Here is a 26,475-nt window from a genome sequence, read left to right on the forward strand (position 1 = left end):
ACGAGACAGTTTATTGGAAATTGTGCTTTGTTGATCTTCAGATTCTTCGGCAACTCTGTCTTTTAACTTTTTGCTGGACACATCAATATTGCTGGTTCTAGACGCTTCTTCAGAAAGTTCAGTATTCACCACGTCAAGCTGCTCAGTAGACAAACTTGATTCAGTATTTGGATCATCTAGTTGATTAGACACAGCAGATTTTGAATTCTCATCTGCACTGACTGTTCCCAGCACCTTTACATCTGGTTTTGATAAAAGCTGTGGCAGAACATCCAGTTCCCTTTTGACAGAGGTCTCCTTGTTGTCTTTTTGCCAAGGAAATGAAAAATCTAGCTTCTTGCCAAACACTGCCCCTTGGACACTATCTGTCCTACTCACTTTTTCTTCATTACCTCCTTCAAACAGAGTTGAAGAAAACTTCTTAAAACTGGACATGAGGCCTGGCTCTGCTGCCATTTTACTTGCAGAAGGTGGCTGTTGTGAGAAGAAGGTCCCAAACGGCTTTCCACCCTCCACAGAAGATGACATGAAACTGAATTTTGACAAAGTAGGTATTCTTGGCATTTCAAACAAAGGTTTACTATTACTTGCACTGAGAGGAACATTCGTTGGTTTACACTGTTTATTCAAATCATATTTTGGGCTAGTTCCTCCTGTAGTCGTTTCATTCATTGTTAAATGTTCTGTCAGCTCTGCAGGAACATTTAGTTCCATTTCAAGGGTCCTATTCGCATCTGGCTGGTAGGCATTAATATCTGCCTGATCCTCTGGAGTGACTAGTCCTGTTTCAAGAGTAGTATTCAGATCTGACTGGCACAAATTTACATCTGCCTCATCAATTAGAGCGCTGGGTTCCAGTTCAAGTACACTATTAAGGTCAACCTGGGAGAAGTCAACATCCACCTCAGTGGGAACTGTTGATTCTTCTGTTACATGTGTAGTGCCCACATCTAAGTGACACAAATTGAGAGATGTATGGTCAGTTATCATTGTCTTTTCTGTACCAATTGCACTGTCCAAAGCTGAATGGCACAGGTCATCATTCCTCAACTCTACAGAAGGCTGTAAATTAGCATTCAATTGAAGTACTTCAGGCACTTGATCTTCACCTGAAACCAACATTTCTGAAGCATTTAGCTGAGACTTCTCTTGACTGGTTTCAAGTCTTTGATTTTCTCCAATATCTATTTGCACACTAGAATCTTTTGTGGAGTTCTCTCCTGAGTCTGATGGGCAAGTTTCCTTCAGAGAATTGCTGGTCTTTATTTCAGACACTTCGGCTGTGGATATTTCTTCTAGTTTTTTGGAATCTTTTATAGGAATTGACCCTATGGTGTCTTTTCCACTATTGCTTTCTTGAGGTTTGGCAGTGGGTTTCAGACAAACCTCTTTTGATGTTTCTTTTTCACCTTTAAAAATGCCAAAAACATCATTTGTGAAAGTTGGAGATGGCCCACTTGGGAGAGAAGAGAGAGCAAGAAAGGAGGGGTTTTTCTTTTGAGCACTAGGAGCAGCTGGAGTTTGAGAGTGGGAGAACAAGCCAGATAAAGTTCTAGGAGATTTCACTTTTGTCATGAAGCTTGAAAATATTTCCACTGAAGAATCCAGTACTGATTTGTCATTCTCTGGTTCCTTGGCTGTGTTTTGCAAATGAGATGTTTCTGGCATTTTTGAGAAAGACTTTGACTCTTGTGTCTGTTTTAATCCAAGTCCAGAGGTAGGCTCGGGTAGTTTGTGCCCAGGTAATTTATGCTTGGGTACGTTCAATTTTTCTTCTGAGATGACCTCCTTTGATACACTGTTGGTAACATTTAAGTAATTTAAATTTCTGAAATTGTTTCTTTCATCTGAAACTGGACAGCCACCCCCGTTTCCAGAAGTTTGTCCTTTTGAACATGAATACTCTTCCTTGGCTGAGGAAGGTGCAATACACTCTTCCTTTCCTGTGCTGTCTGGGAGACGTTCTTTTGGCTCCTGAAACTCCGGAGAAAAGGACTCACTGTCCTTTTGTAACATAGAAACTTCAAGGCAAGGATCGGAAGAAACTGGCTCTGTTGTGACATTCCCATCAATCTGTGAAGGCTTTTCTACACCACTCTCTTTGCTTACTTCAGCAACACTTTCTACTGACCACTCTTCTATAGGAACATTTAACTCATTTGCATTGCTGGGGAAGTTGTTCAATGTCTCTTGCTTGCCAATCACTGGCTCCACAATACCAGGAGCCTCTTTTTTACTATCTAACCCCCATTGTCTGGTAACTCTGATACTAGAGTCAACAGAAACGCTTTGCTTCATAAATGGCTTAGAGTTTGCTTGCTGAGCATGTTTTGCAATGTTTTCCTTCTCTGGAGGAGTTTGCGGTTTTTCATCCAAAAAAGATGTCAGATTGAAGAAACTAAAGCTGGAACTACTTTGAGGCAAGTTTTTCTTGACTGTTGGACCAGTCGAAAAGGAGGGAAGCTTAAATAGCCCTTCTGTTTCAAGCTGCTCAGCATTAGTAAGATTAGCAGCAGATGCTGAAGATATAGAGGTCTCTGATCCACTAAAGAATGAGAATATGCTCCTGCCGAGTGGTTGTGCTGGCTGTGATTTTGAAGCGGTGGCATTTGAAAAACTGAAAGGCAAACTAAACCCTGACTCTCTAGATGTCTGATCTGGCTTACTTGGTTTCGTTTTATCAGGTATGACACTCGTAAGATTATCTCCTTGTTGCTTTGGCATAACCACTGATGCACTATTGGGTTGCACTGGGGGCTCTCTCAATTGACAGATTCTGGGACCTGTGTGTACTGGCTTGTACAATGCATTTCCAGAGTTTTTGTGATAGTTGTTCTCCCCTTCTACCTTTCTGCTCGGTTGCTCCATTTGTATACTATGACTAGGCGAGGTCCGCTTGTTCCAAGCCTCTGTTCTAATCTCTCCAACAATGGTAGAAGAAAGGGATTGCATGCTACTATGCTGGCTGCCTGACTTTTCAAATTTTTCTCTGAACTCAGCTGGAACTCTATCGGTTTTTGATAGAACAGTGGCATTTGCCAATTGTTGAGAAGAGACTGCATCTCCTTTGAAGATATCCCCCAGGGAACCAAACAATGATGAAATACCTGAAGTCTCCTTTCTCTCCCGAGATGTTTTATCATTTTCTTCCAGATTTGATGGCTGTGGCCCTTTGTTTACCTGTGTTTTAAAGAAATCAAAAAATCCAGAAGCCTGATTTTTTTCAGCTGTTGAACTTGCAGAAGAATCTTCTCCTAAACTAAAGAGTTTCAAAGCACTTTTAAATAAAGTTTCCTCTGGCTCTGTGGATGACTGGTTCTGATTTGGCTGAGGTTTCTTGTGCTCCTCATCACTTACTTGGGGTCCAAGATGACTTGAAACTGGACTTGTCTTAATGGTTTTATCTGCTCTATTTGACTTGCTATCAGGAGTTGTCTGGCTTAGTTGAGAAGATGATTTTGTTAATCCTTGTTTTTTCATATGGATGTTTTTAGTCTGAGTAAATTCATGCTTTTCATTTCTAATAGATTCTAGTTTATGAAATTCTGTTGCACCATTTCTCCCTAATTCAGGCTCAGTGGGAGTCTTTTGCCCAGTTTGTGTATCATCCCCTAATTTTGATGTTAATGACAGAACATCATGTTTATGTCCAGATAATTTTGACTGTGTACCTGTTGTCTTCATGGTAGAATCCTCCAAAAACTCATTAATGTCAGAACCTGAAGCCTTTCCAATTAAGCCACCCAAAGCAGAAAATAAAGATGTGACTTTGTTCACTGGTGGTTTATCTTCTGCAGTCTTTTTGAATTCTGTCCAACTTTCAGCAGATGCAGAAGGTTCATCTGTTTTATGAGAGGACTGAAACAGATGGAAGCCAAAAAATCCTAATGATCCACTCTCAGAAGTTGTTATAGGAATGGTTTTGTCCGATTGCTTGATGTCAAACTCTTTATTTAACATCCAACTAGAAGTCACTTTGGAATGTGTTCTAAGATCAAGGGTTAGTGGAGGTTCTTCTGAACAATACTCATTTTCCTTTTCAGGCCTAAAATCTACTTTGAGTTTTTGAAGTTTATAACCTGAAAAATCTAATGGCTGCTCTCTTTGGTAATAAATAGACTCTTCAAACATTTGTGAAAAGGTCTCCAAATTCATGTTCATTAGCTGATCACTTCTTTGCAAAGCTACAGACAAATCAAGAGGCTTATTTATAAGGTAATTATCTAGCTGCTCCTCTTCAGCAAACCACAATAGTTCATCTTCACTGCCAAGAGGGACTTTGAAACCACAAACAGCAATGTTATCTTCCAACACTGCTCTTGGAATTGAATCCATCTGAAAGTTATAGCTCCAATATTCTTGATGTGAGTACATTTCAGGTGCACATACATAGACATACTGTCCTGTCGGATCAGTGAGCAGTGAATAGACATACTGACCATCACTATACATGTAGTATCCACAATCACCATCTTCTGATGGCCACCATACACCGTGCTCAAGCAGCGTCAGCCAGTGCTCGTACTCCTGACTGTAGGTTGAATACACAAAACTTTCATCCATATTTATAGACTCTTGGTCAATTAAAGTCCACATAGTTCCATCACAACCAGATGAGTAGCTTAAGTCCATAGGCAACTCTTCTAATGAGCAGTTGCAGTCTGTTTCAAAAGGTGTAAGATTACTGCCATTTCCATTGAGAGAACTAATTGCCCGCATGTCATTTTCTTCTAAGCAGACTTCTTGAAATGCTAACTGATCAAAGGATTCATATGACATTACACTTAAATCTATATTCTGTCTGTCACAATTTGCATTTATTCTCCAGTCAATAACATTTGCATTTCCATCCTTTTTACATAGATTCATTACTGTGTCATTTGACACAGGCCAGTCCAAAAACTCAGTAGGTACATCAAAGTTCTGGTTTAAGACATAATAAACCGGCTGTGCTACTTCCTGAGCATCTGCAGAAAATTCTCCCGTGTCATACTCCCATTCAAAGGTAGAATGACTTCTTGTTTCTTCACAAGTTGAATACTGCTCTGATATGTTATGGACTTTACCATCCAACAAAGAAAAGTTAAGAAATTCATTGGATCCTTCATTTAAAAGAGTATGATACATTTTAAATTCTATATCTTGGTTAGGGACTTGCCTGCCAATTACAGATTTCCCAGATAAGTCTTGTACCCTCTGTTGAGAACACAACTCATTCTGAGATGCAGAGCGCCCATAGTAGGAAATATGGTGTTCCTCTGTTTTGTTTACTATTACACTGGGTAAATGATCACTAATTTTGGAAGATTCAATCACTTTTGTGTCAAGCAGTTTCTCTTTCGGTCTGAATATGAAACTTTTCAAAAAGCTGGAAGTTTCTTGTTTTTCCATAGGGATTCCTTCAGCATCAGAAGTTATGTCTGAACTACTGAATTTTTTTTTTAAGTTAGACTCCTCATTTCTATCAAAAAACTTCATGAGGCCTAGTGAATTTGATTTCATCTCATATTGCTTACAGTCAGGCACATCTTCACTTGAAGAAAATTTAAATATCCCAGAAAACCCAGGTGAACTGTTTTTCTGGTTATCCCTTTCATTTTTAACATACAACTCTTGCCTATTGGGAGTATTTTCCGAAGAAAACCAAAAACGTTCTGAAAGCAAATCTTGTTGTGCGTTTTTCTTCTTTGTATCATCCATGCTTTTAAGGTCTCTCTCTCCATCAGAAGACATGGATTTTAAGTCTGTTGTGTTTAGTCCTGCTGTCGTCGTATCCTGTTTTATATTTCTACTTTTTTCCTGACCATTCACAGATCCCCACTTTGTATGTGTAACTTTAAAGGTGGCTGAGGCACTTTTTTGATTTCTATTTTCTTGTGCACATGTATTGTTTTCCTTGTGAGTGTTTTTTATTCTTATAGGTTCCTCTTTATGATTTGGTATATTTGGAACTGAAGTAGACTTTAATGAGCAAAATTTGGTATTTCCTGAATAACTACTTTTGTGTTCATCTTTAACCGCTGAAGTTATGTCACTAAAACTTTGACTGCTTTGATTTTTTGAGGCTACCAGGTTTTCTGCAGAAGCAAATTTAAACAAAGAAGGAAAGATGCGTCCTTTCTCTTTTGTATTCTGCGGCTTGTCTGAAAAACCAAAACCACTAAAGAAAGGAATCTGTAGTTTACCAGTAAATGGGAAGGAACGTTCGTTTCTGGAACTGTTTCGTTTTATATCATCTTCAGATCTGTGGCCTTTTGAGAGTCCAGATGAGGTTTCTTTTTGCACAGATTCAGCAGAAGGAAGCAATAAGTGGCTGAAGGATTTTTTGAGCGGACTGAAAAACTTATCAGATGTTATACCTTGCTCTGGAGGTTGTGAATGAACCTCCACTTTACTTCCACTTTGCCTGTTTTCCAATTCATTATCTGGACACTGATTTCCTGAAATGTTTATGCACTCTTCTACAATTATGTCTGGCTGATATGCCACATGATGAAAATCTGAAGACTTCTGTGGCCCACCCTCCTGCTTGGGTACTACTAAACCCTCAAAATTGGCTTTCAAGCTAAAGGAACTGAGTGAGTTTGTAAGTTTACCAAAGATTGAGGATACAGAATTGCTGCTTGTGTTAACTTCTGCCGCACTTTTCGTTTCATTTTGGTTAGTTTCAGAAACACTGGTGACTGTGTTCTCTTCAGAGGCTTTCTCACTTTTGTTTGTCTCAGAAGCACTTATAAGAGGTCTTTCTTCCTTGGTTTGCTCATCTTTTAGGATTACTTTTTTTGGTACTTCTTTTTCAGAGAAGATTTTTAAAGGATTAAACATACCTAAAACTGAATTCATAACTGAATTTTGATTCTGGGGTGAAGGCTGCTGGCTCATGGTGTTGTTTTCTGATGACTCCTGAAGACAAGGAGCTGTAGAAGCTATATCCTCTCTCTTAATGGCTTCTGTGTTACTGAAGTTTGCATCAGGCACCCCTTTGTCACTGCTTGTCTGGGATGGTAATAATGAATGTATGGAAACTTTTATATCAGCCTTACTTTCCACTTTCACTTCTGGGGCTAAATGCTCAGATTTAGGTTTACTACAGAAACTCTTTGAGATTCCACCCTCTGATTGGCTTAGAGTTTCTGGTTTCTCTGGTGCTGAAGACACAAGCTTTTCAACAGAGGTTGTGAAGTGCTTTGTACTTGAACCTATCTTCTCAGTGAAAGAACCAAACAAGGAATTTACAGTGTTCTTTACACCTGACAAGTCTGGGAGAGATTCAGATTTGCCTTTGCTGTTCTCTTTCTTCTCCATCATCGCAGGTTTTGCCTGATCAGGGTGTACATATTTCTCCGTTGAATTATCAGCATTATCCCACATGAGTGATGCACACACAGAATTTTTTGTCGCTTTTGGGAGAGTACCAAATTTGCTAATCTCTTCCTCCTTTTCAGCCAAGTATTCAGATACAGTTTCTACCAGACACTGCAGTTCATCCATCGCATCAACATATTCCTCACTTGGCTCCTCAACTGGAGAAAGCGTCAAGTCTTGCACTGGATAGCCATACTTGCCTCCTCTAGTCCTATATTTTTTGTCACAGTTAGCCTTTTGCAACTGAGATACTGCATTTGAAGCATGATTATCTGTGAAGCGGCCAAGATGACAAACATTTGACTTGCACCATGTTTGTGAAAGTACAGCTAATTCTTCCATTTCATCATCTGAAACAGGTGAATACTGAAGCTCCTCAGAAGCACTGCTGTCTAATTCTTCAAGGTTATTTAATGGCACAAAAGTATTGACTGGTTGTTCGACATTTATTAATTCTTCACTGCAAAAGTGAACTGAGCCATCACAGTCATGGTTTGCCAGCTGCTTGTTGGTCCACTTGCCACTTTTAACCATTAGGCCATTTTTGTACGGACGCAAAATTGGATAATCAGGTAGCTGTTCTTCATTTTCGATGCTGCAGCCGTTATATTTTTCAGTTCCTTCATATACTGGGAAAACACTGCTAGGTTCAGATCTAATTGCTATACCATTGAAAGAGACTGTTTTCTCCACAGGAAAATGTAGACGTCCATTATAATGTAGGCTTATTTGTTCACTCTCTTCAAAATTTTTGTATCTTAGTTTCTTTTTCCTTCTTCTATCTATTGTGTCATATTCCTGAGGATATCTAGGAATATCTAAAGTTCCTGACTCCACACACATATTCTGGCAATATCTTGATCTTTCATGATGATTGAAAGTCTCCTTTTTTGAGTACGTTTGGGTTTTCTTTACATTTGTTTCCTGACCATTTCTATTTCTATTACTTTTTTCTAGGAATTCCTCTATCAGCAGTTTTCCTATCTCCTCATAGTTACTCTCCCACTCTTCTTCTTCAACTTCAGAATCAAATGGAACGATCCTGACCTTTTCACTTTTAACTAGAGATGCTTGTCTGATAGACGAAAGATGAAAATAAAAAGGGAGAGAAGGCAAAAAAAAAGGAGGAAGGAGTGAAGGGGAGGCAAGAAAGTTAAAAAATTTTCAAAGGACAGTTTAAATGAGAAGACCAGAAGAATAGTGAATTAAATACATTAACAAAAGAAATATAAAACATGGAACACATTCAATGGTGTAGACACTGAAAGATCATCATCTACTAAGACATTATATAACATTTTTTAAATCAAGGGATCAAACATTACCATAAAGGCCTGCAGGGTAAAAAACTTCCATAACAATTATGACACAGATCTTCTACAAAAATTAAGGAATGGCTGTTTGAAGTAGAAGAGTTATCAGTGAAAGATTATAATAATGCAACTTCAGATATATTTTCGTGTATTGAGATTATGGTGTTATAATTTAAGGAATGCTCAAACAGTTAATTGCATTTTCACTCGAATTTCAAGGACTGTATGTTTTGTTAATATTAGGCAAGTTTCTGTTAATCTGAAAGGTGCTCATTACTTTAAAATGAATCCTATTTTGTGAAAATAGCTACTGTAATTTTTTATAATGGACATTTAAAGCCAGTAATGAGGATAAGTCATTTTACAAAGTTACCACCAAATTAGGATGCCTCCTAGGGCCAGACCCAGCCCTTGGATCCAGTGCACACAAGTCACAATTGAATGCAAAGGGAGCCATGTGAATGTGTGAAGAAAGTCTAAAGACTCTACAGTAATAATCAGAACAGTTAGGCATCAAAGTAATAGACCTGTTCTGATGTGAGAAAGGTATTCAATTAAGAGTTTTTCCCCTACTTTATAAAAATGTTACTTTTCACTAAAAAGAAATAAACAAACTTAAGTACAACACCTGGAATAGAAACAAGCAATGACATCAGCCCATAATTAAGCTACAGTTTGGAAATACAGTGAAGGCATGCAAACAATGAAAGTCGGCTGAAGTATATCACAAGATGACATCACAACAGCAACATCAAGGAGATTAGACAAACATCTAGCTGTAAAGAGGTTAACCCACCTATCGGACAAATCTAGAGACTGCCTGCTTTCTAGCGAGTACTGGCGGCTTGTCATTTGACTAGACTCAGATGCAGATTCTAGGTCAGATCGGCCACTCACAGTGGAATCTATGCTATCATATCGCCTTGAAAGTAAATAGAGTAAGAGCAGGGAGACAGGTAGTTAAATATTGATTCCAAACTTAATATTGCAAATAAAATTTCAACTAAAAAACCCACAGATAGGAAGTCTGGTACTCTAGAGTCACATCATTATTGGGACTAAAACATGGGCTAGTCTAAGAAAGAGCAAAACAAAGATATCAGGCAGGTCGGGGCAGAGGGAAATAAAAATCCATGTTCTTATCTTAAAGGACCAGGATCACCCTGACTGGGGATCCGAATTACCATCATGAAAAGGAAAGCTCTCATGCAGCATTTCTAGAGAAGTTTTTAAAATAGATATCTAGAAATAAATCCTCAAGGACACTTAGATAATATGGTGACCTGCTTGCCACAAAAAGAGTGGTTAGATGGATTGAATAGGAGGCTGATTGAGATTCAGCTCACTTAATTAAAGTAGTTTTGGACCTAAACAGGCTGCTAAAGTCCTTTTAACAGATTTGCCTTGTCTTTAATGTTTTCCTACACACAGTCCAATATACTTATGAAATTTAACAATTGAAAAAAGTGACTTACCTGTTCTGTAACTGTTGTTCTTCAAGATATAGGTGCAGAAGCGTATTGTTCCCTGCTGGGTTTGTGCCAAACGCACCGGTGTCAGAGATTTTTCCCCTAGCAGTACCTGTTGGGGCTGTGAACATGCCCTATATCTCCTCATGACCCCTCCTGAGGCTATATAAAAGCAGCACCGCCCTGACATCCCTCAGTTCCTTCACAATGGAGAAGCTGGTTTAAGACTGATGAAGAGGGGATGGAGGGTGGGCTGTGGAAGATGTGTCCATACCAACCTCAGTTACAGAACAGGCAAGTCACTGTTTTTCTTCTTCAAGTGGTTGTAGATATGCATCCCACTCAAGTGACTCCCAAGCAGTACAGTTTGGAGATGGGATTGGAGTTTACTTGAACAGCGATTACCGTTTTCATCAGAGGCGGCTGTGACAGCACAGCACCAAGTAAATGTATGCACAGAGGACCAAGTAGCAGCCCTATAAAATGTCCAGTATGGGAACATTCCCGAGGAAAGCCACAGATGCGGCTTGGGCACTCGTTGACTAAGCCAAGCATATCTGTGGAGGAGGAATACTAGCTATGACATATTAGAGACTAACAAATTTATTAGAGCATAAGCTTTCGTGAGCTACAGCTCACTTCATCGGATGCATTAGCTATGACATACTACACTGAATGGATGCAGGAAGCAATCCACAGAGATACTGTTTTTGCTGATACTGCCTGATCTCTCATGCGCAGAGCCCTGCAAATCCACGGGTATCCGCTTCATATCCACATCTGCGGAAGCAGATCCCCTTGGACCATATCTGCGAATAGCAGCATGGATGTGGATACTAATTTTGTATCGGTGCACAGCTGATGGTAAGAGCCGGGCAGGCAGCTGTGAGGAGACACAGCACAGATCCTCTACCTGCGCTGGGTAGGAGGCCTAGGGGGCAGAGACACTGGGCAGGGGGCTGCTCAGGCCCCATGCCCAGGGCAGGTGGAGGGTCCGCCGCGGCCCCACACAGCTGCCTGCCCAGCTCTTTTCGTGGCTGGGCTGCAGCCCCGAGCTGCCCCCCTGGCCAGAACCAGGTTGGGGAGAGCCGCATTGACAGTTTTGGGGAACCTGAGTCCCTCCACCTGGCCTGGGGTTGCTTGGGCCCCCCCGTCAGGGCAGGTGGAAGGTTCGCCACAGTTCCCAGCGTGGCTCTCCCCATATAACCAGAGCTGAAGCAATCCTTTGGAGAAGATCCTGATAAGATTTAAAATCTGCTAAGAGGGGAGATGAGGAATCTAGGACTCCTGGATCTGCCTGACGTGATGGGAAGGGCGTTGGTATAGCCGAGGTGGCCTCATGAGAGAGTGGTTGCTGGTCTGGCAAAGGCTCCTCCAGGAGCTGTGGCTCAAGAAGATGGACACTCTCCTACAGCCCTGCGGGGGCTACTCTAGAGGCTGATGCCTCTGAGGGTAGGCAAGTCTGCTTGCAACTGGGGTGGAGTCCTAGCTCTGTGAAAGTAGAAAGTTCTCCACAAGTCAGAGGAGGAACACTGCAAGAAGGAATAGGGCATAGGAGACCAATATAGCTTGTAATTGCTATAAGAATGGGAACCCTCTTGGCACCAACATCTTTCTCTTGCAGGGAGCTTAGAGGACCTGCAAGATTTCTTCCACTGTGGAGGAGACGAGATGTGGAGAAGACACCACACTGGAACCTAAAGAGCCCTCTGGATAGTCTGTAGGCATGGGCATAAGCCACCGCACTGGGGTCACAGGATTTCCTGACTTACCCATAAACCAACCAGAAAAGTGCTGAGTCAGTCCTGAGGATGGGAGTGCTGTTGGTACCGGACAGGTTGCCAGAAAGTCCAAAAAATCGCTTCCTATCGGTGCTGAGGAGTATGACTGAGTCTGTGCAGGCTCAAAGGGGAGTCTAAGGCTCCTGGCACCAAGGTGAGGATGCAGACAGTGCCACAGAGCAGGAGTGCACCAATACCAACCCCACAGTTGCCTGTGCTGAAGGCAGCATGTGTTTCATCACTGGCACTGAAGTCATTATTCAGTGGCATCAACGTTAGCCCCAGTGTTGAAGAAGTTGAAGGGCCTAGAATTGCAAGTGGTATCAAGACCCACTGAGCCCTGAGGTAGCAATGAGGGTGGCACAGACAAACAGAGCGAGTCCACTTCTGTGGGGTCAAAGGTACCGAAAATGGTAGTGTCACAACTGTGTCCTTAGGTACTGAATTCAATGTCCAATGAATCCCTGATTCATCTTGTGGATCCTCTTTTGAGGCAGTTTTCAAGATGCAGAGTGACCCCTTTTTCCTTTCTGAGTGAAAATCAGAGTCCCAGGGTCTGTCTGTTGCCACTTCAGAGGCAGAAGGCAGCTAACTAGACTACAGCTACCTCTAACAACTATCAAAGCTATTTACAAAGTGAAAAAAACTTGGTGACAAACACAAAGAGGGAAAAAAACATAAGGAAAAGCCTCACACATGGAGAGCTGCGACTAAGGCCACTGGAAGTAAGTAGTAATTGAAGGGGGACAGGATGCCACATTACGTAGCCTCAGAACAAGCCACAAGGAGACAAAGGGCACGTGTACTGCCCTAACAAGTACTGCTAAAGGAATCGGAGTAGCAGCCGTGTTAGTCTGTATTCACAAAAAAGAAAAGGAGTACTTGCGGCACCTTAGAGACTAAATTTTATTTGAGCATAAGCTTTCATGAGCTACAGCTCACTTCATCGGATGCATTCAGTGGAAAACACAGTGGGGAGATTTATATACACACAGAACATGAAACAATGGGTTTTATCATACACACTGTAAGGAGAGTGATCACTTAAGATGAGCTATTACCAGCAGAAAGGAGGGGGGGAAGGGAGGAAAACCTTTTGTGGTGATAATCAAGGTGGGCCATTTCCAGCAGTTAACAAGAACGTCTGAGGAACAGTGGGGGGTTGGTGGGGGGGGAGAAATAACATGGGGAAATAGTTTTACTTTGTGTAATGACCCATCCACTCCCAGTCTCTATTCAAGCCTAAGTTAATTGTATCCAGTTTGCAAATTAATTCCAATTCAGCAGTCTCTCGTTGGAGTCTGTTTTTGAAGTTTTTTTGTTGAAGGATAGCCACTCTCAGGTCTGTAATCATGTGACCAGAGAGATTGAAGTGTTCTCCAACTGGTTTTTGAATGTTATAATTCTTGACGTCTGATGTGTGTCCATTTATTCTTTTAAGTAGAGACTGGCCAGTTTGACCAATGTACATGGCAGAGGGGCATTGCTGGCACATGATGGCATATATCACATTGGTAGATGTGCAGGTGAACGAGCCTCTGATAGTGTGGCTGATGTGATTAGGTCCTATGATGGTGTCCCCTGAATAGATGTGGACACAGTTGGCAACGGGCTTTGTTGCAAGGATAGGTTCCTGGGTTAGTGGTTTTGTTGTGTGGTGTGTGGTTGCTGGTGAGTATTTGCTTCAGGTTGGGGGGCTGTCTGTAAGCAAGGACTGGCCTGTCTCCCAAGATCTTAAGTGATAACTCTCCTTACAGTGTGTATGATAAAACCCATTGTTTCATGTTCTCTGTGTGTGTATACAAATCTCCCCACTGTATTTTCCACCGAATGCATCCGATGAAGTGAGCTGTAGCTCACGAAAGCTTATGCTCAAATAAATTTGTTAGTCTCTAAGGTGCCACAAGTACTCCTTTTCTTTTTTGCTAAAGGAAAAACCTCTGATGTTGGTGCATTTGGCGCTACCACACCTGAGTGGAATACATGTCTGCAACCACTCAAACCACTAACCAATCATACTTTCATCATAGAATTCTTTAACCAGTTCAAACTCTGGACAACTGACTTTCCAAAAAACAGCAGGCCTTTACAGAGGCCTTGGAAATTGTTCTTCACAAATCAAAGCATTCAAGCATCTCTGCATTTGGAATTTTCATAGCCATGAAGCTGCACAGATGCAGCCTGATTAGGGCAATCCCCCAGTGAGCATGTTTCCCCATCTGTAAAATGGGGATAATGATACTGACCTCCTTTGGGATCTGCTGATGAAAAGGGCTAGGCATTATCACCATCCACAGGGATAAAGTAGCACCAGCACAAGCCTTGCTTTTAGCAGTGCAGTGCATCTATGCTGAGGGACAGCACTGGTCTAGCTACACCAGTGCAAAAACCCCTAATGTAGTCAAGCTCTTAGCAAGTAGCGAAAGAACAGAAGTGTATCTAATTAAGAATATATACCAAAGCAAAAAGACAGTATGAAAGCAAAGTGGCAGAGAGATTTGTTTGCAATGTGCAATCATAATGAAATACAAATCTGTCCAACACAAGGATGTGGTGACAGATTCGTAGATTTTAAGGCCAAAAGGGATCATGTAGTCTGACCTCCTGCATAGCACAGGCTTAAGAACCTCACCCAATAATTTCTGCCTCAAACCCATAACTTCTGTTTGAGCAAGAGCATATCCGTCAAAAAGATATCCAGTCTCGTCCCAAAGACTGCAAATGATAGAGAATCTACCATCTCCCTAGGTAAAAAGTTCAAGATGCAATAAAAGCAAGCATTTTGCAGATGTGAATCACTCAGCTCACACTGCAAAAGAATTACAAGCATAAATACATACAGCTGGAGGACAAATCACCAGTCATGATGCAGAAGGAGTTCTTTATTGGAACTCAAATTTGGAAACCAAGAGATTAATAGATTTACAGGTTATAAGACCAGAAGGGACCACTGTGATCATCTGGTCTGACCTCCTGCATAACAGAGGCCATCAGACTTCCCTGAATTAATTGTACTGGTTTGTGAACCAAAGGCAAATTTACAAATAGATGCTGGAGGTGGGCGCAATGTAAACAGCAAGCACAAGCAATCCCCACCACCACCACACACACAATCCCCTTTCCCCCCAGAAAACCCACTAGCAGCCACCTAATGTTAGAATTTTTTAAAAAAAAAGTCTATTTTGATAAAGTGGGCAAAAATAAGCCTATGTAGCAAAGCCACACCGAGATGTCTGCACAAGGACAGATGAAAATAAGAATTTGAAATAATGGAATAGGAAGTCCTATGTGTAATAACTTATCTACTGCACAGGATGCATAAGAAAGAATCTGATTATGTGTTTAATGGTCTAGAATGCATTGAGAATAATACATCACACCGTTATAGATAAAAGTACAAAAATACACGTACCACAAAAAGTCCCAGTAGCAGTGACAAAGTAAAAGCTGAATTTTTCTGGTAAAATAAGGTATTTCTAATTAGATACTAACTGACTGAGTTAACTGATGATCACTATAATAAAACCACCACATTTAAGGATATGCCATTAAACACAAGCACAACCCATGAGAACAACTGATATCTAGACTTCAGAATGCAAGTGTACCCTCAGTTAGGGAGGTATGCCAAGGGTTTGGGAATAGGACCAGTTTGATATAGAAAGTGAAAAACACTGCACCTCTCACTTTTTTGGTAGATATATGTTCAAGCGACTACCCTTCCTTTCCAGATTATTTCAGCACATTAAGTGTGTATCAAAGCATCATGTCCTATTCTCCAATACCTATGCCTATCAAGCTGACTAACATCATCTCCTTGTTTCCTTATGCTCCCACTGCCTATCTGTTGCATCCACCTGTTCTTTTTCATATATTTAGATTGTAAGCTTTGTGGGCCTGTATTCTTGCTAAGTGTTTGTACGGCATCCTGGTTCCCAACTAGGGCTCTTAAGCAATACGATTATTATTATTATTATTTACCTACTGAGCTGGACAGGGTGAAGTAATGGTTGATAAATGCTGATTTGTGATCAAAAGAACCACTACATAGACTGTATAATGTTCTGCTATGTGCAAAACACCACCTTAAATTGAAAAAGATCTGGGGGGGAATATCAATTTCTGGCAATAAACCCGTACTTTCTTATAGCGCAAGGCATACACTGAGGCAAAACCCATGTTATGCAACAGTGCTATATGATAACAGGTAGGAAAAAGGGAAGAGACAAAGGCTCCTTCCTTGAATAATCTTTGTGTGAACAGCTGATAGAGGGAGAACAGCTAACGTGAAACAGAAAATTAATTTGTCACCAGTGAAGAGGAAATTTACCATAGGACAGCACTGCTACACTGAGTTTCATTTGCTTCTAAAGCAAGGTAGCACACAATTGCCAGATGACATTTTCAAGCATTCTACCCTTTTATTTATTTATTTAAGGAAAATAGAACCAATAAAGCTCTTGAGTTTGAACACATTCTAAAAATTCTTTTATGAAACTAGGCTGCAGGATCTGCCACAGTACTTGTGTTATTAAAAGGTGGAGATTTAGACTAGAAGAGCACATCTATTCACAAGGCAGGTGATACCTTGTGCTGTCTTATTACAATACTTTTAAAACCTCTAGGCTGTCCCTCATCAGTTTGCATAATGCCTTCAGGATCTACAGTAAATTTTCAAATGGCAGAGAAAGAGCTACAGTTTTAAAGTCAGCACCCACCTGATGGCCATACGTTCCTGGTAATCCAGACCATAGCTCTGCATGGAGTCCATGCAGGAGTCCCGAGACACACCCTGCTGCTGCAGGCGAGAGGGCACAGTGAACTGGTGCACAGAGGCGTTGGGCTGTGAGATTGTGTGGTAAGGAGGAGGAATGCTGTTGCTGGTCTCACTGCGGTAGTCACTGTCTCTATCATCCACTGCACTATCAGGGTCTTCCAAGGCTAAGAAACAAATGTAGTTAGAGCACAACTCACCAATTCCACTCAGATGGGCAAGCAGCACCTATTTCACACTTCAAAGCAAAAAGTCTTTTAAGAGGCCTTTTCTGTAATGCTGGGGTCCTAAAAAGGCAATGCAGCATGTGATCTCATGTTCTCCGAATTTATATTGAAGAGTTCCGTTTACCTTTCCTTCTCTCTCATTTGCCACCTCCTTATAGATGAACATTTACTTAGCTTGTTTTCCCTTCAACCACTGCTGACAAATAGGAGCACAAGATGCTTTTAATTTAAACTTTCTTGGATTCCTTTACTACAGTTGCAAAAACCCTAATAAAAACAATTCAGTTGTCAGAGAAGTACGTTCCCCTGTACGAAGCTGAGTCTGGCCTGAGGATTTTATTTTACTCTCTCTCATCTAGCGACTGATTTTAAAAAAACAATCAAACCAGAGGAGCAGAAAAGGAAATTAAAAAAAGCTTCTAACTTGTGTCCCCTTTACATGTTTACAGTCACTGTATCACTCCTTTCAACATACTTTACCAATATCAAAAATGTTACATTTCTCTCAGGGACAGAGATTATCGAAAGGCTATCATACGCTTGTCAGTCAAGAGAAAAGTCAAAATCAACTAGCAGAGTAAATCTGCCAGTATACAAATTATTTCTTCTTATTGTAATTGCTACATTTAACACATTCCTGTAGCTACAGTTAATCCTCACATTTAGAAACTAAGTCATCAACACAAATGTCTGTTGTGTAAATACCATCGCAACATAAAAGCTCCCTCCACATATTGCACCTCTCCCTTGAAAGGCATCGCAACTTATAACCCTTCTAAAAGAGAAGAAAAATGAAAGTTCTAGTCTGATATCTGTTTATGGCCTAAAAAATAAAGTTCCTACTAAGCCCTGCAGTATGACAACTTGATCTTTGCAAGTTTCCAGTCAATAAATAGATAACAGTGATAAAGCAGGTGAAGTGCATTGCTAACATGCTTGAAATGAAGAAAAATCACAACCATCAGCCATTATTCCTCATGACCACCACTAGCACCAAAGCCTGAATAGAAAGGACAATCAAATCAAAGCTCTGTTTGAGAAGTTGATTCCGTATTTAATGCATGTCTCAATCAGCCAGCATCACAGCACAGACTGATTGGGACTGAACAAGGAAATAAAAGTACAGGTTGGTTTCTTCGTTTGCTTTCCCCATTTCTTTTACGAACAAATGGAAGTTTAATTCTGGATATTCCAGATTGAAATTATCCACTGTAGATGGATACATGTTTTCCATTGAAGCTTTCATTTCTTTTGATTTAACAGTTTCTATTGTTTCATATAATTTAAGGTTTGCTATTACTGAAACAATCTGTTTCCCTTAATATAGTGCAAAGGTATAGTAATATCCTGACATGGAAGAATACAAAAACCACCTCCACTGGAGAACATGTCAGCACATCTAGTTGAAATCTCCTTCAAACAGGCTTTCTATTCATAAATCAAATCTAGTCAATTTGATTGTCTTCAATGAACATAGCATATAGCCTTCTGCTTCTTAATAGACTAATGCTATGTAGTTCTTGTCAGTCTCCATACATTAAACAAAAATGAATTGCTATTATGTTGAATTATTTGGATTCATTAAAAACCGAAGAGGTGCCAATCTTGCACTCTAGTTGGAAAAGAAAAACTGGAACTCCATAAAATACAGTAACAGAGTAACCAACAAAAACAAAAACAAAAAAAATCAACAATTTCCCCCTTACGACACTCAGTCTTGGAAACCTTATCCACTTAGTAAAGGATTTTAAAACTGCTTACTCCTCAAAACCAAAACCAAACCAGTACGGCTGTGCTGTGTAAAAATTAATGACCTAATATGCAATGGTGCTGACTACCCCTGACAAGTTAAGTCCTAAATCTTTGGGGCAGGGACCATCATCTATCTTTGTACCCAGTGCCTAGCACAATGGGACCCCGCCTCAGAAGGATAACACAGTGCTACTTCGAAGATTAGAGTCACCACAGCTGACTTGCATTACATGAAAACAATGGCACTGTTACTATACTTAATACTTATAATTATGGAAGCATGTGTGTGTCTCACTCTATACTAACTTAATATTTGGGGTTCCCTCTGGCAACTACTAAATGTTTTTCTGCAAACCCCTCAATTTAGGGCATATTGAATAATGCAGAAATGGTGACATCCCTCAGTGCAGCATAACCCTTTCCAGTTAACGCCACTAAATCATCTCGCGATTATGCATTTGTATGGTCAGACTTTCAAAGGACATTAGCTCACTACATCGACTGTAGAGAATCCACCTTACAGTACAAAGGGTAAAATTCTCCATTCTGAAGAGTTCCAATAAATGTTCTGCTCTTCTGTAACAATGGTGATGCACATTAAGTCTCATTAAGGAAGTTCTCCCCGCAGAGAGAATCACAGCAGTAATTTAGTGTTGTAGTAGCCATGTCGGTCCCAAGGTATGAGACACAAGGTGAGTGAGGTAATATCTTTTATTGAACCAACTTCTGTTGGTGAGAGTTCTTCTTCAGCTCGAAAGCTTGTCTCCCTCCCCAACAGAAGTTGGTCCAATACAAGATACTACCTCACCCACCTTGTCTCTCTAAAAGCAGGAATTTAGCATTTGTGAAACTGTAGATTAAATTTATACATTAATCATCCAAATTGATAGAATATAAGTATTTATAATACATGACACCAGGATTTCTCTATGTTATCATTAATGCACAACGTGTAGTCTCATGGGTACCAAATTACAGCATGTTTTACCGATAGCAATTTTAAAGAATAGGAGTCCATAACCCAGTGATAACAATGAGGCTACATCAAACATATACCGTATCTTTGATAAATGCTCTGAGCTTCGGCAGTATGTCTAGGGATGTTAACACCACTAGAAAGCAAGACTGGTGGCAAGTATACTAATAATTTATGGCCAGATTCTAGTTCACTTATGTTGAATAGCACCTTACTGCACATGCAGCCCCACTTCAATGCCTTGCTCCATGAATAGTTCTATGGACTAGTCAGTATGAGTAAGGATATCAACATCTGTCTCTTACACAGGCAGCAGTATGTTTTAATTTAGGAGAAGTGTTTAGTAAGATGCAGTGGTGATGACACCAGTGCATTAATATTCTTGTTACTAAAAGGAATTTAGTTCATCCTAAGAAGAGGAGGAGACTGATAACAACTTGCAGAAGCAGTTTTGCAGTTATCCATTCAATAGAAAGGAACAGATATTAATGCTTACTATGTTTTAGCAAAATAATCTTCACACAAATGAATGGGATAACTTACAGCATCATCTGTCTGAGGATGCTGCTGCTGTAAGTTTTCCCACACCCGCTGAGCCATCTCATTAAGAAGGTTATACTTTCATGTAGTCTTTGAAAACCAGTATGTTAGTAACTAAAGATATAATGGCACACATTGGTAAAAAGACTTCAAGGAATTGGTTTAGGAAACTTCACATGCACCAAAAGCTCTCAGGGGATGCAAACAGTCTCTCAGTCTACAGTCCTACTGTGTAAAGGGAATAAACCCAAGGGAAAAGGAAGAGGCATGCTCTGCTCTGATAAATAACTGAATATTCATGCATACAAACAACATATATAATGAAAAGCTATTGGATAAAGTCACATCACACAGAGGGATTGACAGAGTAAGGATCTGGAGCCTGAAAAGAAAAAGCAAGACACAAGAGACAGCAAGTATACATATGAACTTTGGGGAACTGGCATATCCAATTCCAAATTCCCTATTTTCATCAGTACAGTAATTCTGATGCAACTGCCACAGGGCAGAGAGCGTTTAGTTATTTTTATACTGGTCTCAAAATAGTTTCAACTCATTGCTGCCCCAGCCATGTCAATCGGGTTTACATTTAGGCAAGTGTTTTTCTTTAAAAATCTTGTTTTCTGGCAGGTTGACAACACCACCATTACAGGTTGCTTGAGGGTGAAACTGGCTATAAAAATCCTCAACCCAGGGCCAGCTGCGAAGGAGTGGCTTCTCCCAGAATAAGTTTCAACTTGTTTCGAATTGCCTGGTGGTTTAATGGCAATTTCTTGTGCTGTCCCTTGAGAGTTGGGATCCAGTTCCCAAGCTTGATCTCACTCCTAAGGATATTGCAAGCAGTGGTAAGAGCAATGCAGTGCACCAAGTCCTAGGACAATGGAAATAGGGGAGAGTGCTTTGAATTCCGCTCCAATGACCTCACACCGCCTCACCAAAGAGAAGAGCCATTTACATGACTCCAGCTTTCTTAAACCTTTAAGTGACTGTTGGGGAAAATTTGAGAGTAAAGTGTGATGAAGGAAAAGGGGCTGTTATAATCAAGTCTCGCCTCCTGCATACAGAGGCCATAACTTCTTGCTGAATGAGTCATCACTTTTGCAAAAACATCCAGCTGGGCAAAAATATTTTGTCAAAGGAGAGTTAAAACTGATTGCATGGGGTCACCTATGTTAAAAACTTGAAAGCGAAAAATGAGTTTAAGTATAATTTTCCAGGTCATTAGTTTATACAGGCTATTTTATATCACTGGGCGCTTAAAGGGACATCAGAAACTTGAAATCTAGTCAATTTGAAATAAATGAGTTAACAGTTTCACACATTTCACCTGCCACTAAGCCTCCAATTTGGGGGATTTTACTATCAAATTTTCCTATTTTTTATTTTTTTTTAAATCCCTATTGTTAAAAAGAGCCACAGTAACCTGACTGACTATACAAGGAAAACAGTTAAGCTTACAATGCACAAGGGGCTGACAAAACGCAATGAAAACAGAGATTATCTTTTTTCTTATCTTTCCATTATGATGATCCAGGTGTTCATTCTGGGTGGCATTTTAAAAGCAATCAGTGTTGGCCTAAGCCTGCCCCTACCAAATTCAGCGTTAAAATACCACCGACTTCCAGGGAAGCAGGGGCAGGCCAACACTGAGCACTCCTGAAAACCTCATCCTAGAACAATACATAAAATAGTTTCAGAGACAAGTCCCATTTAAGTTGGCTGGACCCTTAAAAAAAAAAATCTGAACAAGCAGATGAAATCGAGACAATTAAATAGCCAAGACATCCTCTAGGCAATCATAGTATGGCACACATTAAAACCCAGGCTCTGATGAGAGGTGTAGACCTTCTGCTTCGCTTCCAGATACCTGTGTTTCAATCTGGATTGAGTATAAAGTGACAGAAATATTTCAGTGGTTCCTGGCTTTTGTCTTTTTCTATCATAACCTTCCCATTAAGTTAGTTTTCTAATTTAATACTCTAACAGAGATGACATTTTTTCAACAAGTATCTCTTATTCAACAGATCTTCAAGAAGCTGAGTACTTGTGTTCTCTGCTTAGCAGTCAGCATCTTCCCTATAAAAGGGAACTTTGTGATGAGAAGACTTTCCAGGAACCAGCGTACTTGCACACCCAGTTCAAAGTACAGGAAAGACAGAGAAAGGCCTTATTTCCAAAAAAATGAAATATAAATTCCACAGAGCAATCTACACTTTACAGTAGCTTACCCAGCAATACTGGGAAACTCTCACAGAGTGGCATGAGAATAAAACTAATTCCTCTCCGAATTTGTAGCAAACGGGTTTAAAGCGATGAAGTTTCACCTACTTTGAAGCAGAAGCAATGCATGTATAACAGCATTTTACCAGACGATCAGCTAAACTCGGCAAGACACAAAAGAATACACATCATTAAGGCAATTGCCTTACAGCAAAACCCTCCTACTCCCCCTTTCAAATGTGCTGTCTATGACATGAATTGTACCTGCACACCATTTTCTACTCACACTGTATACAAATTAATGTACGAAGTGGACAGGTAAGAATGTACTCAGTGGATGCTGACTCCAGTAAACTTCTAATATATACTGGAAAGGAGGAAAAATATTAATCCCTAACTGAAGGGAAGGCCAGTACTTTCTAAAGCTTTCCCTCCCATGAGTTGCACATGAAAATGAAGTTCTTTTAAAATCTTTGATCTTTATCATTTAAAAGTAGATGGAAAAATCTAATTATTCCTTAATTGATGCTCCATACCTATTGAAAGTAAATCTCCCTAGCCATTCCGAAATCCGGTAAATTGTGTGCATTTACTGTGATAGGAATCAGAGATGAAAAACACCTATTATCTGATATAAAAGCCTCCCCTTACGCCTTCCGGATCTAGCATGCCTGTCAGATAATGATTCCCATGTACAGTAACACACACACACACACACACACACACACACACACACAGGCCAGAAAGGAGAAGACCAAATTGCCTGGTTATTGGAATTCCTTCTGACTAGGGATGGATTTGCATCTCAATCTGTCTGCTGGCCATTACAGCACACTAAGTTAGGTCCCACAAGTTTTCCCTCTACATAAGGATGTCCATTCTGGGTCAGACCAATGGTTCATCGAGCCCAGTATCCAGTCTTCCAACAGTGCTCAATACCAGATGCTTCAGAGGGAATGAACAGAACAGGCAATTATAGAGTGATCCATCCCGTCGGCCAATCCTTGCTTCCAGCAGCCAGAAGTTTAGGGACACCAAGAGATGGGGTGGCACCCTTGCCCATCTTGGCTAATAGCCAATGATGGACCTATCCTCCAGGAACTTATCTAATTCTTTTTTGAATCCAGCTATACCTTGGGTCTTAACTAGCCTCCTCATTTTTGTGGTAGTTCCCCTTTTGGAAGTTAACTGCTTCGGTGGTGGGTCTCTGCTATTTTCCCCCTTTTAAACATGTTAGATTTAATTAATTTATGGTAAGTATTGCTGAGCAGTTCAGCTGTATTTACCTCTTGGACCAGATACCCTGTGCCACTTAGGACTAAATCAAGAATTACCTCTCCCTCTGCGGGTTCCAGGACTGGTTAATCGAAGAAGCAGTCACCAGTAGCGTCTAGAAATTCTCTCTCTACCTCCCATCCTAAAGTGATACATTCCCAGTCAATCTGGGGATAGTTGAGATTCCCCATTATTATTGGGTTTTCCGTTTCTGTATCTTCTCTAATCTCCCTGAGCATTTCACAATCACCACCATCATCCTGGTCATCAGGTGATCGGTAGTATATTCTTATTATTTATATTATGCTATATTCATATTATTTAAGTATGGAATTTCTCTCCATAGAGATTCTATAGTACAGTTTGCGTCCTTTAAATTTTTCACTATATTTGATGCTATGCTTCTTTCACATAGCGTGCCACTTCCTCACCAACATGACCTACTCTGTCATTTCTATATACTTTATACCCTGGTATTACCATGTACCATTGATTATCATCATTCCACCAAGTTTTCGTGATGCCTATTATATCTATACCCTCATTTAATACCAGGCACTAAAGTTGACCCATCTTAGTATTTAGACTTCTTGCATTTGTATAAAAGACATACACAAAATTTGTCACTATTTAGTTGTCTGCCTTCACATGATATAATTTGAACAGGACTTTTTCATTTGACTGTTTCTCTTCAGCTCCTATATTAATTTATCAATTTCTATCCTCCTCTTTATTAAGTTACAGAGAATCTCCTTTAATAAATCCTCCTCTAAGGGATGTCTCTGTCTGAACCATATGCTCCTCCGCAAATGTCAGCTTTCCCCCAGCCTTTAGTTTAAAAACTTCTCTATGACCTTTTTAATTTTACATGCCAGCAATCTGGCTCCATTTTGGTTTACGTGGAGCTCATCTTTCCTATACATGCTCTTCCTTTCCAAAAAGTTCCTAACAAACCTAAATCCCTTTTCTGAATACCACTGTCATCAACACATAGAGAGCTTGCAGTTCTGCCTGTCTAACTGGCCCTGCATGTGGAACTAGAAGCATTTCAATGAATGCTACCATGGAGACTTTAATCTCTTTCCTAGATGCCTAAATTTGGCCTCCAAGACTTATGTCACTGGTACCATTATGTACCATGACCACTGGCTCCTCCCCAGCAACAGCACTGCACATTAGTCTATCTAGATGTGTCAGTAAGTCCTCAACCTTCAGACCTGGCAGCACTTCACCATGTGGTTTTCCTGGCCATCACAAACCCAACTATCTATACTTCTAACAATTGAATCCCCCATTACTATTACCTGTCTCTTTCTAATAACTGGGGTACCCTCCCTCCGAGAAGTATCCTCAGTGCAAGAGGATACCATGACATCATCTGGAAGAAGGGTCCCAACTATGGAATCATTTCCCTCTGCTCCAGTTTGATGTTCTCCTTCCCTGAGACTTTCATCCTCCACAACAGCACAGAGGCTGTCAGACCAGGGATGGGGGTGGGACAAGTCAAATGTATCCCAGAAAGTGTCTTCTGTGTTTCTCTCAGTCTCCCTTAGTTCCTCGAATTCAGCCACTCTGGTCTCAAGAGTCCACACTTGGTCTGCTTGCAACATATGCACACACATGCCCTCGGCCCACAAGGCAGATCATACAAGCTGCATTCAGTGTAAAACCTGGATACCCTCCGTGCTGTTCCTGGATGTCTGCCTGCGTTGTTTTTAGTCTCACAGGGTTTTTTCATTTGTTTGTTCTTTACATGATTTTTTTTGTTTATTTTGTTTTTCTTTTTTTGGGGGGTGTTTATTGGCCCAAGTTTAGAGAATGTTTATTAGGTGTATCTGGCTCTCATGCTCCACCTCACAAAACACCCCCGTTTGCTCCTCCTGTTCACTAGCTTCTCTGGTTGCCTATGAATTGGCTTTTTAAACACATTCTCCTTGAGTTAGCCCCACCTGCTTCTTCAGCAATCCTAAAGAGATTAGAGATCAAAGAATGGCAGACTACTGCCTTGTTAGGCAGCACAGCCTTGCCTAGCAGGCCGCTAGGTTCTGTGTACAGCCCCCCCACCCAAAAGAGGCATAGGCAAGCAAGCACACAACAGACAAATTAACGGACAACGATCTCTAATGTATACAGAGTCCACATTTGTCGGTTGCCAGAGTGTTATTCCTAAAGTAGCTGTTTTGCCTTATTCTTAGAAATATGTTTTGGTATTTGTTGGCAAACCCTGACTTTCTAATGGAGGTCACAGTCTTCCTGCTCTGCTCTATATTGATTTAAAAGGATGTAGCTGATGAAGGCAAAGGCACAAAAGTAATGTTTCCACACACAGTGTTGTCACTTCTGTTTGCCAGTTTCACAAACAATGACTTCTGTTTCAGGGTGAAGGTTGACAAGGTGTACGGGCAGCTAATGTGCTGCATCTCTATACGACCCAGAGGTCTATTCCAATTCTGCTACTGGTTGCTAGACTTCTTACCCCAAAATCCTAATTTAAAAAATAGACTGTTCAAGAACATGGCCAGAGCAAGAAAACGAATACAAATCAAAAGATGGAATAGGACGGTAATACACACAAACATGAAGTTCCCATGAAAACAGAAGGAAAGAAAACAGAAAAGGTTTTCCTATATGCATGAATATCCCTGATATTCTCATGCTGGAGCATGCTGCAGTGCTACAGAACCATGGAACTTGCAAGAAATTAAACTCTGTTACATACTCGGCTGCTCTTGCCATCCGAAATAACTCCAGTTGCCTGGGTGTAACACAAATGGCAGCAAAGA

The 26,475-nt window shown here is 40.5% G+C and overlaps 1 protein-coding gene across 8 annotated transcripts in view; it reads right to left on the reverse strand.

Moving 5' to 3' along the window:
• UNC13B (unc-13 homolog B) overlaps window positions 1-26,475 on the reverse strand; it is a 389,750-nt gene that overhangs the window by 216,917 nt on the left and 146,358 nt on the right. For 4 of the 8 annotated variants that reach the window (XM_043514555.1, XM_043514556.1, XM_038403963.2 and 1 more), the window contains 2 exons: window positions 16,647-16,869; window positions 9,475-9,600 (listed from right to left, as the gene is read on the reverse strand). In XM_043514555.1, the coding sequence (XP_043370490.1) occupies window positions 9,475-9,600; window positions 16,647-16,869 (349 nt within the window). The remainder of the gene's footprint in view (window positions 1-9,474; window positions 9,601-16,646; window positions 16,870-26,475) is intronic. The other 4 variants (XM_043514557.1, XM_043514558.1, XM_038403965.2 and 1 more) reach the window with 1 other exon arrangement.

The sequence above is a fragment of the Dermochelys coriacea genome, chromosome 5 (assembly GCF_009764565.3).
Source record: "Dermochelys coriacea isolate rDerCor1 chromosome 5, rDerCor1.pri.v4, whole genome shotgun sequence".
Taxonomy (NCBI): domain Eukaryota; kingdom Metazoa; phylum Chordata; order Testudines; family Dermochelyidae; genus Dermochelys; species Dermochelys coriacea.